Here is a 12,500-nt window from a genome sequence, read left to right on the forward strand (position 1 = left end):
TCGGGACCCAACCTGCTTCTCACATTTTCATTAGAAATCTAACCTCCTTCAGAAGTAACATGATTGAATACAAATTTTTCCTTTTTAATTTGATAAATATTATATGGTTTAATTTTCACTTATGTTTCTGAGATGGTCTGACAAACTTTTTTGTTTTCAATACCAAAGGTGTCCAGTAATACCATTTAGAAGTAACATTCTCTCTCTCTCTCTCTCTCTCTCTCCACATTTATTCGTCAATCTATCTATGTCTGTTTGTGCAAGTTAAATAATATATGTAAAACAGTATGATGATACAATGATTTTAGATAATAAGTATACTAGAGAAAAGTCAAAGATGTTGCATTGGGGAAGGAAAAACCTTGCCGAGAAAAAAACAAAACAAGAAAACGTCAAGATCGCTGACCCACCCGCAGGTGAACGCAACCCTGAGGTCGAACATGGAGGTGGCAATAACGAGCGACACGTTCCGGATGACCTCCGTTAGCAGCTACTTGAAGCCCTTCGTCAGACCAGAGTACCTCCGCGAACAGTCCTCGCCAACTCTCCTCAGTGTGGCCAAGTTGGCCAATATGAACTTCATACAGCCCGACCATTACCAGATGCTAGTGATGGCCGAAATGGTAACTTTGTTTCATTTTACGCTGACTGTAAAGACACTCCCATTGCTATATAAGTTATATATTGTTGCAACTATCACAGTTACCCCTGCTACTTTTACTACTATTTCTACTCCTACTACTACTACTGATAATAATAATAATAAAACTACAGATAATAATAACAATAATGATAATAATATTACTTAAAATAACAATACTACTACTAATGATAATAATAATTATAATAATTACAATAATAATAACAACAATACTGCTACTAATAATATTAACATTAATAAAATAATAATAATGATAATGATGCAACAGCCAAACAAGAAAAGCAATGGTGAGGATGAGACGGTCAGAGGATCACTGGTAAACTTCCTTCCCCCAGATATCTATTACAGACATGGAGGATGCTCCAGCCATGGTGAGGGAGCGCCTACCTATCACCAAAATGGCCACCGTCGGCGCCAGCACCCTCGCTAGGTTAAGTGAAGACATGTTGGGGATCACCTTGCCGGTAAGCAGGAGCTCGATTTGCACTTTCTCTTTCCATCGAAGCAACATCCAAATCGTGCACCCTTGTGTGTATCCACATAAAACAATGACCGATAGACTAAAATCAGTGCATGAACTATATGAATCTTCAAAAGTGTTTAGGAAAGTGCCCGTCTGTCTTTGTGAGTTTTAGTGTTCTAAGATAAAAATGAATTATTCTTACTGTGTGACATAAGTGATAGATCCCGTTGTCCTTATTCCGAGAGGGCAGCTGGCGCCAAGCCGCCTCAGCTCTCCCTCATATCTTTTAATGAGTGGTTGGTGAAAGACAGTGCGGTGAACTAGTCCGTATATTCCTTAGTCTCATGAGCAATATATCATATTTACTGAGAAACCTTTGACAGGGTTTTAAATAATCCCTCGGACCAAGGTAGCTCAGACCATCTAGCTCTGCTACGGTCACAAGAAAGAGCTTCTTCTCTCACCAAGAAGCCACCAAGAACCGGAATCGAACTCGCAACCTCTAGGTTCCGGGCCGATCAGCATACCCATGAAGCCACCAGGTCCCGTCAAGGATAAATCAACAGATCAATACAGGTCCAGAGATCAAGAAAGTGTAGACAAAATTTAAAACAATTAACGTCTTTCAAATATTCGTATTTCAACACTGACAGTCACCACACATATTTTTTTTCAAATTTCATTAAGCGCCAAGAAAATGGAAATATTCAATATACGGTCTTTTCCTTTCTATATCCTCTACAAATCAACTCAAATAAGCCTCTCCACCTTCCATATTATGGTAATATGGCACAAACAAAGAAGCAGAACAAAACAACCCGCCAAACGCTGCTTCAATAAAAGAAAAACAGAACAAGAGGCCAAAAGAGGTCAATCTCGGGAAAAGAGGTGTCTTGACTCCTCTCTTGAAAGAGATGAAGTTAATGTTTAATTCACAATCAAGCAACAAACCCTGTCCATCTAGAACTGCATGGATTGGTGGTCTCTGGTCGGCATGGGAGAGACATATTTAAAAAGTTAACATGGTTACAGCATAATGTTTGTTAGGTATTAAGATCATGGAAATTTTTATAGTACTACATACTTTTTCTTTTCTAGTGTTTGTTAGGCGCCAAGAAACTGTTTTACGACAAAACCTCTTTGAGGCCGGCAGACCTACGCAGTGGTAAGGCGTTCCTAAAGTGTATGTCCTTCGACGATGCCTCGAAGGTGAACTCAGCCGAGATATTTGATGTATTTGAGGAGGTCCGGGAAGAAGCTTTGTCGTGGTCAGCGGTAAGTGGGCGGATTTACGTCTGAAATTTCCTGTATAAGAAAAAATGACATTTCCCCTTCCATTTCTTGAACTATTTTTTAACTCTTCCTGTTCAACCTTTCACAGTGCAGGGCATTTAATGAGAAGCTGACGGACTGGGCGAAGAGCAATCTTAACATTGGCGACAGTGAGAACCTGGAGGAAGTTATCAACAGTCTTTACGTAAATGAAATCTACAGCATACCGGCTTGTGTCATCGTCGCATACGAGTGAGTTGATTATATGACGGGAAGGGAGAAGACAGTGACACGGGGTCATAGTTGGAAAAATGGAAATGTAATGTTTAAATAAGTCTATAATTATAAGATATGGATTAGTGCTGCTGCAGGAAGGGGAGGATACGAGAACGAAAGGGAATACGTAACTTAGAATAAAAGGGATAACAAAATAGTAGGGGATGGTATAGTGTACGTGGGCCCATAGAGAAAATAATAAACTAGCGAGACTGTGAGAGCAGGGAGGAGAGAGGGAGGTATACAAGAACAAAGTAGCCTTAAGAAAATATGATAAATGCGAGAAGGGAGAAAGGTAGGTGGTAGGGATGTACAGTGACACTTGAGGGGTTATAAGTGGTCGATTGAAGGTGAAAAACGAGAGAAAAAAACAATAGGATCAGCGGGAAGAGGGAAGTGAGATCGTACTATTACGAGGGAAACATAATAAAACCTTTTTTGAACATGATAGGATGAGGGAGGGAAATGTATGAGAACGTAAAGTGATGTGTTTCTGCATCATATATGTAATTTATAATGAAAGAGAAGAAAAGTCAGGAAGGAACGATGAGAGAGGGGTAGGAGCGTTGGCAATGCATATAGTTACATCTAGGGGGAGCGACACATGTATGAAGATCATTTGGTGACGAGTTTGAAACCTCAGGCCTGTGATCTACAACGCGAACATGCAGGTGAAGAAGGCCGTCATGACCAACCTGTGCGCCTCGAAGAGCTATTATTCCATCCCAATGGACATCAGACGGAGGCTTATCAACACAATTCTCCCCCAAACCGTGAGTTCTGCCATGAATATACAGCTGTCTTATGATTCTCTAGTATTATTGGTCGTTATTTTCGTCACACGTTTCTTTCCTCATCAGCTAATTTCACTTGAAGATTCAATGAAACACATATACACAAAAAGATATATTACTGAAGTTCATTCGATTTCGTCACACGTCTTTTTTTCCCGTTATCTTGTTACCTGTTTGTTTGGAACAGACTAACAACTTTACCCTTGCACACCTACAGGCCTGCCTTTTTTCCTGCTTGTACAACTGTCAGCCATCCTCTCTGTCTGTATCTCAACCTGTCTGACTGCCTGTCATAAACGTGCTCACTTTCTGTTATAGATTGACGGGCCAATCACTGAATGTGGCTTACGACGCATCAACTTGTGCTTCATGGACATGGCGCCGAGCTTGCTAAGAAAGATGGACGAGAGGGCAAAGGGCATCTACATAGGCCTAGTTCAGGTGATCTTTGGTGTTTGTTGCAGTTGTTATAGAGTAAACTACAGCCCTGAGTACAGGGACCCAAGGGGACGCCCATGAGGTACTAGTGTTGGGAAGGAGGCCTGCATGGAGACTTGCCCGGAGAAAACCTCAGTGTTGAAATTATCAACACCGTGGCTAAGATCTGGAGGTGAACGGAGGGTAGAGAAAGGGCTGGTGGCGGCTTGGTCTCGCTCTTCTTGCTGAATCGTGTTTATTTTCAACGACAGGAACTTGTACAGACAAAACCCGAGAAAGGCAAATATATACCTATCTCAGTTCAACTAAGAATACAAAACTTGATTTACAGAAACTAAATGAAATTAATTATAATAAAGGAAAATAATAGATTCAGTAATTTCAGCTTAAACTTCTGGATTTATAAAAATATGTGGAGGAGTAATTAAAGAAACTGTACTTTCATGGGAAACTTAAATAACTTCTTCACTAACTTCAACATACTCCCCACCATAGGAGTCTAGCACTCCTATTACATATGACAACTGTATTCCTGAGTATAAAGCATCAACCTTAAATTATTCATACATATCACCTACGAAATACAATTCACAGCCTCAGAAACTAGTCCGTCAACTTGAACTTCAACTGAAGTTACAAGTCAAGTTTTCTAGGAACTTTAACAGACCTACCAGAGCGAGTACGAGTTTCAGCAGCTGTCTCAGGAAGTGGACTAGAATCTGAGGACTCCTGGACAGCTGCATCAACTTCAGGTAAATCTTGGACAGTCTCATTAACATCAGTATACTCATGGCTAGATACTTCCAAGTTATGTAGCTTCTGAACTGCCCTATTTAGTACTCCTCTGGAAGTCTTCACATTTACACTTCTGAGAACACCATCCTGACCAGGGAAAATATCTACAACCAAACCCAGGGGCCATTGTAGCCTTGGAATGTTGTCCTCCTTCACCAGGACTAAGTCATCTTTTTTAATACTGCATTTTGAAGTGAAACCCTTAACAACTGGGGGCAAATTGGAAATATAATCTGAGCTCCACCTCTTCCAAAATTTGTCTAACGTCTGGTTTCTCAAATGTTCTCTATTCCTCAGATCTTGAGGGGAAATACAGGAAGGTTTGGGGTCCAACTCAGAGTGAGTACTAGCATTTCTGCCAATGAGGAAATGTAAGGGAGATAAAGGCGGAGCACTATTAGGTTCATCCCCAACACAAGTGAGAGGTCTTGAGTTTACACATGCTTCTATTTCATGTAGTACAGTCTCTAGTTCACTTCTGGAAATATACTTAACACTTAAAGTTTTCCTCATGGCAGACTTGACAGCAGATCTTATCAGACGTTCCCACCATCCTCCCCACCATGGAGAATGGGGGACTATAAACTTCCAGTGTGGAGATATGTGACCATAACCCTTTTGTATTTGCCCACTGCAAGCAACAAAAGTTTTGGCATTATCTGAGTACATCACTGAAGGCAGCCCTCTCCGTGCAATGAATCTGCGTAGGGCAAGCATGCAATCCTCAACACTCATAGAGTCAGTGAGCTCTAAATGTATAGCTCTGACAACAGCACAGGTGAACAGTAAAATGTAAAATTTCTTAGAAGGGAAATCAGAGCAAAACAGAGGGCCAGCAAAATCCAGGCCAGTCACTGTAAATGGTGGAGCAGCTTTAACTCTCAGTTCTGGTAGTGGGGCTACTGGCTGGCTACAAGCTCTGGAGTCATGTCTCTGGCATCTTACACATTCCTTGATCACAGTCTTAACAATTCTTCTAATTCCTATAATCCAGAAACTTTCTCTCAAGGTAGATACAATGGTAGAAACACCTGCATGTTTGAGAAAAAAGATGGTGAAACTTGACCAGTAGCTTTGCTAGGTGACATTTTGGAACTATTATTGGATGTTTACAGTCAAAGCTCAATTCAGCATTTTCCAGTCTACCTCTGATTCTCAATAAACCTTTATCATCAAGAAAGGGATCTAGATTAATCAACTTTGACCCCTTAGGAGGAGGCTTGTCACTTAGCAGAGCCTTAATCTCATGAGGAAACATATCTCTCTGTACATGATAAAACATTTTTACCTGAGCATCATCCAACTCCTTGGCTGAAAGTAGACCAGAAATCTTATTATCAGGTGTTATACAATTATGTGTATACCTCAACACCCAAGCAACAACACGTTGAGCTTTACTAAAGTCACCCCACCTCTCAAACTCAAACACAGGTGGAGTAGGGTCTACAGTTACATATGCTAGAGCCTCAGTAGTCTTGTACTCCTCATTTGTACAAATTGATTCTGTTTCCTTTATACTGATACTAAGAGGTTCAGCTAGCCAAGATGGTCCACACATCCACAATTTACTTGATACAATCTGATCACCTAAGACACCTCTAGAAACTAAATCAGCTGGATTCTCATGTCCAGGGCAGTGATGCCAAGAACTTGGTGGAGTTACGCTTTGAATTTCTGTGACTCTGTTTGCAACAAACATTTTCCACTTCACAGGGTCACCCTTGATCCAAGCTAGAGTTATCTGTGAATCAGTCCAGCAAAACACCTTGGCATTCATGTTTAGATGAAGGGCATGCTTCACAAAGCTTACTAATCTAGCACACAATAAAGCCCCCATCAGCTCCAATCTGGGCAGAGTTATGGTCTTAATAGGTGCCACTCTAGACTTTTGAAGTGACTAATGCAACCCTGTAGGCACCATCTGGTAAGCAGGTACGGATATATACACAGGCACTGTAACCTTTCTCTGAAGCATCTCCAAAGGCATGAAGCTCTACATCAGTAAGGCTATTCCATTTAAGAAAAGGAAAATAACATCTGTCCATCTTCCAATCCCTGAGAGATGCCGCACTCAGGACCCATCTTTCAAATTTATGCTTCACATCCTGAGGCAATTTATCATCCCACTGAAGACCCAGCCTCCAAATATCTTGAAAAAGTATTTTGCCAAACATCACAAAGGGATTGATAAGACCTAGAGGGTCAAAGATCTTGGCAATCAAGCTCAGCATGCTTCTTTTGGTATATGTCAACTCAGTCTGGGTGTTCAATTCTATTCCTTCAAAAGAAAACTCATCAGAAGTGTTACATCACTGTAGGCCTAACACTTTAGTACCTTCTCCTCCATGTACTAAATCAACTTTATCCTGAAACATGGAAGTTACTAATTTACTGTTTGAAACCCACTTAGTCAGAGGCATGCCAGCATGTGCCAAAACCTCACAAGCCTCTCTAAATTTGCAGGCAGCTTCCTCCACACTGTCAGCACCACTCAGCCAGTTATCTACATACATATCCTCTTTCAGTTCTTGTATTACTTCAGTACTTGGATACTTCTCTAAATGATGTTTTATTGTGGCATTCAATAGAAATGGGCTGGCAGTGTTTCCAAAGGGAACCCGCAGGAATCTCATGTACTTAATCTCATCCTCATCTCTCAACAAGAAATGGTGTACATCTCTGTCTCGTCTTTTCACACACAACTGTAGAAAGGCCTTGGTAACATCAGCAGTAAGAGCAATAGGCCATCTTCTAAACCTGATCATCACTTCTACTAAATCTGGGTTGAGTGAAGGACCCTTCAAGAGACAATCATTCAGTGAAATTCCATTATACCCACTGGCTGAAGCATCAAAGACAGGTCTCACCTTGGTACTGTTACTAGTTTCTTTAACCACAGGGCAGTGAGGCATATAAAAGGTAGGATTCTCACAGACTATCTCATTACTAGGAATTTCCTCAACAATACCTTCTTGCACATAGTCCTCAAAAACCTTGTAATATGCAGTTTTCAGCTCAACATCTTTATCTAGTTTGGCATGTAACTTACCTAGTCTCTTCATAGCAAGTTTCTCATTGTTGAGTAGGGCACTTTTCAAGGAGTCACTTTTCCAAGGTAATGACACTTCATATCTGCTTTTAGCATATGAAACATTTTGTGAAAACTCTTGCAAGGCAACATCTGACTCAAACTTATGATCTGATTCCTTGGACTGTATCCCTATAGTCTCTAAGTCCCAAAACTTGCTTACATCATAATCAGACACTTTAGAAATACATAACATCTGTGGAGAGGTTGCTGGTACCTTAGAACTAGTGTCAGCATTCCAAGCCCCTGACAATACCCAGCCAAACAATGATCTTTGGGCCACTACACCTCCCACTTGCACAGACTCATTAGACATTATGTATTTCCAGTAAGCATCCTGACCCACTAGTGTATCTATATCCATATAGGAATCACTCTGATAGTCATCTGCAAGAGGCACTGGAAATTTGCATAGTATACCTACAGGCACAGTGGTTCTCACTAAGGGTTGGCATATCACTGGAATCTCTACAGCTGTTAACTTGTGTGGTGCATCACTGCAATCAAGAACCTTCAGATCAAACAGGTTGCACTGCTTTATATTAGAGGAATTATTACCTCCAAATACTGAATAAGAAATGGGTTTGCTGGAGTTCCATGTGGGTTTGCATTTCTTAACAAGTCTACTACTGACATATGTCCTACTGGAGCCACTATCAAACAACAATTTGGCCCTATGAAGAACACCATTTGCTCCTGCAACTCTCACCTGAGCAGTTTGCAGTATAGTACATGTCTCCTTACTAACTGATATATTAGATAAGGAAATTCCAGCAAAATTAGTAGCCTGACTCTTACTTGCTTCTCCATTACTATGATCAGCAGCTAGTTCTTGAGTTGCCTTTACTGACTCATTTCTTACAGGTTCACTTTTACTAGTATCTATCTTGACACCACAAATGAGATGGTGGTGATAGCCTCTACATTTCTGACACTTGGCTGAGCACCCTGTAGCAATGTGTCCTTTGCCTAAGCACTTGAAACACATACCAGCAGTCTTAATTCTTTCAACGCGTTCTTTTCCACTAAGTCTCTGGGTCTCAAAGCATCTCTCGGAAGCATGTTTCTTGTTGCAAAATCCACAAAGGAGCTTCTCACCTTCCGAAGATGTGTGTAATGCAGCCGCGGATGATACCTTTCCCTTAGGCTCCCGCGTCTGCCAATTCTTCTCTTCAGGGGAAGACAGACTCTCCCTCTTACCCACGGTGACGTCCTTGAAGGCCTCTGACTTCTCGATGCTCTCAATTTCTTGTTGTAGAAACGTCAGAAGCCAGTCGAGGTCACTCTCATGTCCAGCACCCTTGCAAGCCCACTCCAGACGAATCTCATTGGGCAGACGGAACAGGATGATGGGAGTTAGGAAGATTTCACACTGCTTGCCTGACACGCCTAGGGCCTCTAAACTTCTGATGTTTGTCAGTATCTCATTTCTGAGACTCCAAAGTTGAGTCACATACTTGGGTCCCTTGGCCTTCCCAGGGACATGGCCACTCAAAAGGGACTGTACATGGGCAAATATAATTCTCTCAGGCCTGTTATATCTCTCCTTCAGTAGATCACAAGCAATACTGTAATTAGCACTAGTATGTGAGAGACCTTGAACTACTGATTTAGCTTCTTCTAACAGAGACACCAGATAACTAAACTTGCTTATAACTGGAATCTCTGTGTCATATATGTGAGAGCTAAACTGATCCCAGAAGGACTGCCATTCTGTAACATCTCCTTTAAACTTTGGCAGTTCAAGCTTGGATAACTTCACTTCAGGTGACTTGCCAGTTGTAGAAGGACTCCCATCAGAGCCTAATTCAATCTGACTGGCCTTCATTAGTTCTTGTAACTTCTCATCTGCACGTAGCCAATTCTCTTGACTGGCACGTCTGTAGCTGTCTGCTTCATCTATGCACTGATCTAGGTCACCGTCGTCTACTAGAAGTTCAAGTTCAGCCTGTCTCTCATCTAAAGTGCTTAAATGAAATTAATTATAATAAAGGAAAATAATGGATTCAGTAATTTCAGCTTAAACTTCTGGATTTATAAAAATATGTGGAGGAGTAATTAAAGAAACTGTACTTTCATGGGAAACTTAAATAACTTCTTCACTAACTTCAACACTCAGGTTTGGCGTCGTAGGGTGGGCGATGTGACGCGCCCCCCAACATATGCCCCTTCTGATTGATTGATGTAGCTTTATGGAGCAGATTTATCATTATAATGACTTATGAAACCTTCCTCTCCCTCATCTGCCACAGGGTCTTTTGGAGGGCGGAGTTCCTCTCTGTCTCGACTCCGATCAGAGGGACGAGGTGGCCGAGATGGTGCTGCAGGTGAAAGGGTACGCAAAAGAAAAGAAAAAAAGGCAACTAGAACAAAAATCAGCGTGGTAGATTTTGTCTTTATATAAGTTTTTATATTTTTTTATTTCTTACTCTTGAGGATGCTAAGAAAACGTTGACTGAGTCCTACACCCCTTTTTCCATTTCACAAGAACCTCCGACATACTGTCAAGTTAGTGAAGGCAGTGCGCCTTTTTATCTGAATTAGTCACACAAGGAACACGGCTTTATTATGCTTTAGAAGAGGTTACTCCTGGATTAGGCCATCCAACCTTTTTAGTTACTGAAATATATATTATCTTGTTTTAGTGTACGATTCTACTGATCGATTAAGCGTCTGACATGTAAAAAAAAAATACAGTTTGGGAGAGGTTGGTCCTAAATGAACGTTGCATTACTTTACTTGGTGGAATATGACCTCTTAATATTTTATTATACGATGATTTATATGGAATTGGCCTCTGACCCTTTAAGTGCTCAAAATATGAAAAGTGTGAAACTTGAAAACTACAACATAAGCTTTCCCTCAACTTTCAGGCCGGCGGGAAATTGGAAGACTGCCAGCGACGTGAGCTGCATCCTGGACACTCTCTCTTCGAGTGCCATTGATCGCATGGCCGTCGACATGCCCGCCGAGGTGCTAATTACAACCGAGTGTCCCAAGCGAGACTACACCTTTAGCAGCACGCTGGTAAGGCAGGGACGGAGGTACTACTCGTACATTCACACCAACTTTCAGCAGGTGTCTTAATCCTTTAGACCAGTATTCTTCAGATTTTTCATTTTGCTGCAAGGTCTTATTGCAAACATTACAACACCACCTTGAGCGTGACTCGTACAATAAAGGCCTTTTCATGGAGAAGTACGAACTTAACGAACAGACAGTACCATTACAGCTAGAGTGCTTTCAGTTCAAGGCTATCCATAGCAGTGTTGGAGAGGTGCGCCTTAGGAGTGTTAAGTGACCGTACTCTCCCGGCTCTACCATTGCACAGTTTAATGATTATAATGTTATTAATAATAACTGTAATAAATGGTGATAATGATAACACGGGGCAAGAGCAGCCTGTGCTTGGGAAAGGAAGTCGGGCTTTGATAACTGAACAGAGAAAACGGACGGCTTAAGCCTTAAAGCATTACGGTAACATTTTACTGTTTAGTATAACATAGTTCCTATAGCCCCATCACGTCAGCATCGAAGGCAGTCTGTGGCGGGGAAGTGGCAGATTTAATTTAATGTTGGGAAGTGTAGTATTCTGAGTGTAGGTAGGAATAACCCCTCACACAAATACTCCTTAAATGACACTCCTCTACGCAGGTCTGAGTATGAGAGAGACTTAGGAGTCTTAGTGAGCACTGACCTCCGTCCTAGGGCTTAATGCATTCAGGCTAAAAATCGAGCGAACAGAGTATTGGGCTTCATTTCAAGGAGCGTAAGCAATAGGAGCGCTGAAGTCATCCTTAAACTTTACTTAGCACTAGTTAGACTTCATCTCGATTTTGTGGCTCAGTTCTGGTCCCCCTACTATAGTATGGATATTAAGATGTTAGAATCTGTACAGAGGAGGATGACAAAAATGATTCAAGGGGTGAGAAACTTGTCTTATGAGGATAGACTGAAGCATTTAAATCCACACTCTCTAGAAAGGTGAAAGTTGCGAGGAGACCTGATCGAGGTTTATAAATGGATGAAGGGGTTTAATAAAGGGATGTTAATAGGGTTCTGGTTGTAAAAGAACCAGGTAGGACACGTAGCAATGGTTTTAAGTTAGATAAATTCAGATTCAACAAAAACATAGGCAAGAATTGGTTTACCAATAGAGTGGTGAATGAGTAGAACAGACTTGGCCGTCATGTTGTGGGTGCAAATACCATAGATGCATTAAAGAAGAAGTTGGATAAATTATTCATGGATAGTGAGGTAAGGTGGGGTTAGGATTACAGGAACTGCCTTGTAAAGCTCAACTGGCCTCTTGCAGACTCCTTACGTTCTTAAAAGCCCTAAACACTCCATGATAAGACTGTGGTGCAGCAGAGTCTTTAACAAAATTCAAAGTCGAAGGAAACACCCGATTTTATGACATGATGAAAGAAACAACTGAAACATGATAAGGGGGGGGGGCGGGCGGGAATTCAAATGAGAAATTGATTAGTCAATAAATCATCTCCTTCCTGTGCATTCACGAGTTCAATTTTTTCTGTGTCGTATACATTTAGCTTCTTGAGTTTTCTTTCTTTTCTTTGTGTTCGCAAAACTGACTAATATTCTCACAGTTCAAGGGAAGCTGCATGGAAGAAACTGAGGAGGCGCGGATGAGAATGAAGAGAAGGAAGGTTCAGAGATGCGTCAAGCTGAGGGAGACATGTGAGTAGAAGC

The 12,500-nt window shown here is 41.3% G+C and overlaps 1 protein-coding gene across 3 annotated transcripts in view; it reads left to right on the forward strand.

Moving 5' to 3' along the window:
- Nucleotides 1-12,500, forward strand: part of LOC126980190 (uncharacterized) — a 55,758-nt gene that overhangs the window by 28,697 nt on the left and 14,561 nt on the right. For all 3 annotated transcript variants that reach the window (XM_050829806.1, XM_050829807.1, XM_050829808.1), the window contains 9 exons: nucleotides 417-623; nucleotides 997-1,125; nucleotides 2,223-2,399; nucleotides 2,506-2,648; nucleotides 3,316-3,445; nucleotides 3,785-3,907; nucleotides 10,040-10,122; nucleotides 10,661-10,814; nucleotides 12,398-12,488. In XM_050829806.1, the coding sequence (XP_050685763.1) occupies nucleotides 417-623; nucleotides 997-1,125; nucleotides 2,223-2,399; nucleotides 2,506-2,648; nucleotides 3,316-3,445; nucleotides 3,785-3,907; nucleotides 10,040-10,122; nucleotides 10,661-10,814; nucleotides 12,398-12,488 (1,237 nt within the window). The remainder of the gene's footprint in view (nucleotides 1-416; nucleotides 624-996; nucleotides 1,126-2,222; nucleotides 2,400-2,505; nucleotides 2,649-3,315; nucleotides 3,446-3,784; nucleotides 3,908-10,039; nucleotides 10,123-10,660; nucleotides 10,815-12,397; nucleotides 12,489-12,500) is intronic.

Source organism: Eriocheir sinensis, chromosome 43 (assembly GCF_024679095.1).
Source record: "Eriocheir sinensis breed Jianghai 21 chromosome 43, ASM2467909v1, whole genome shotgun sequence".
NCBI lineage: Eukaryota > Metazoa > Arthropoda > Malacostraca > Decapoda > Varunidae > Eriocheir > Eriocheir sinensis.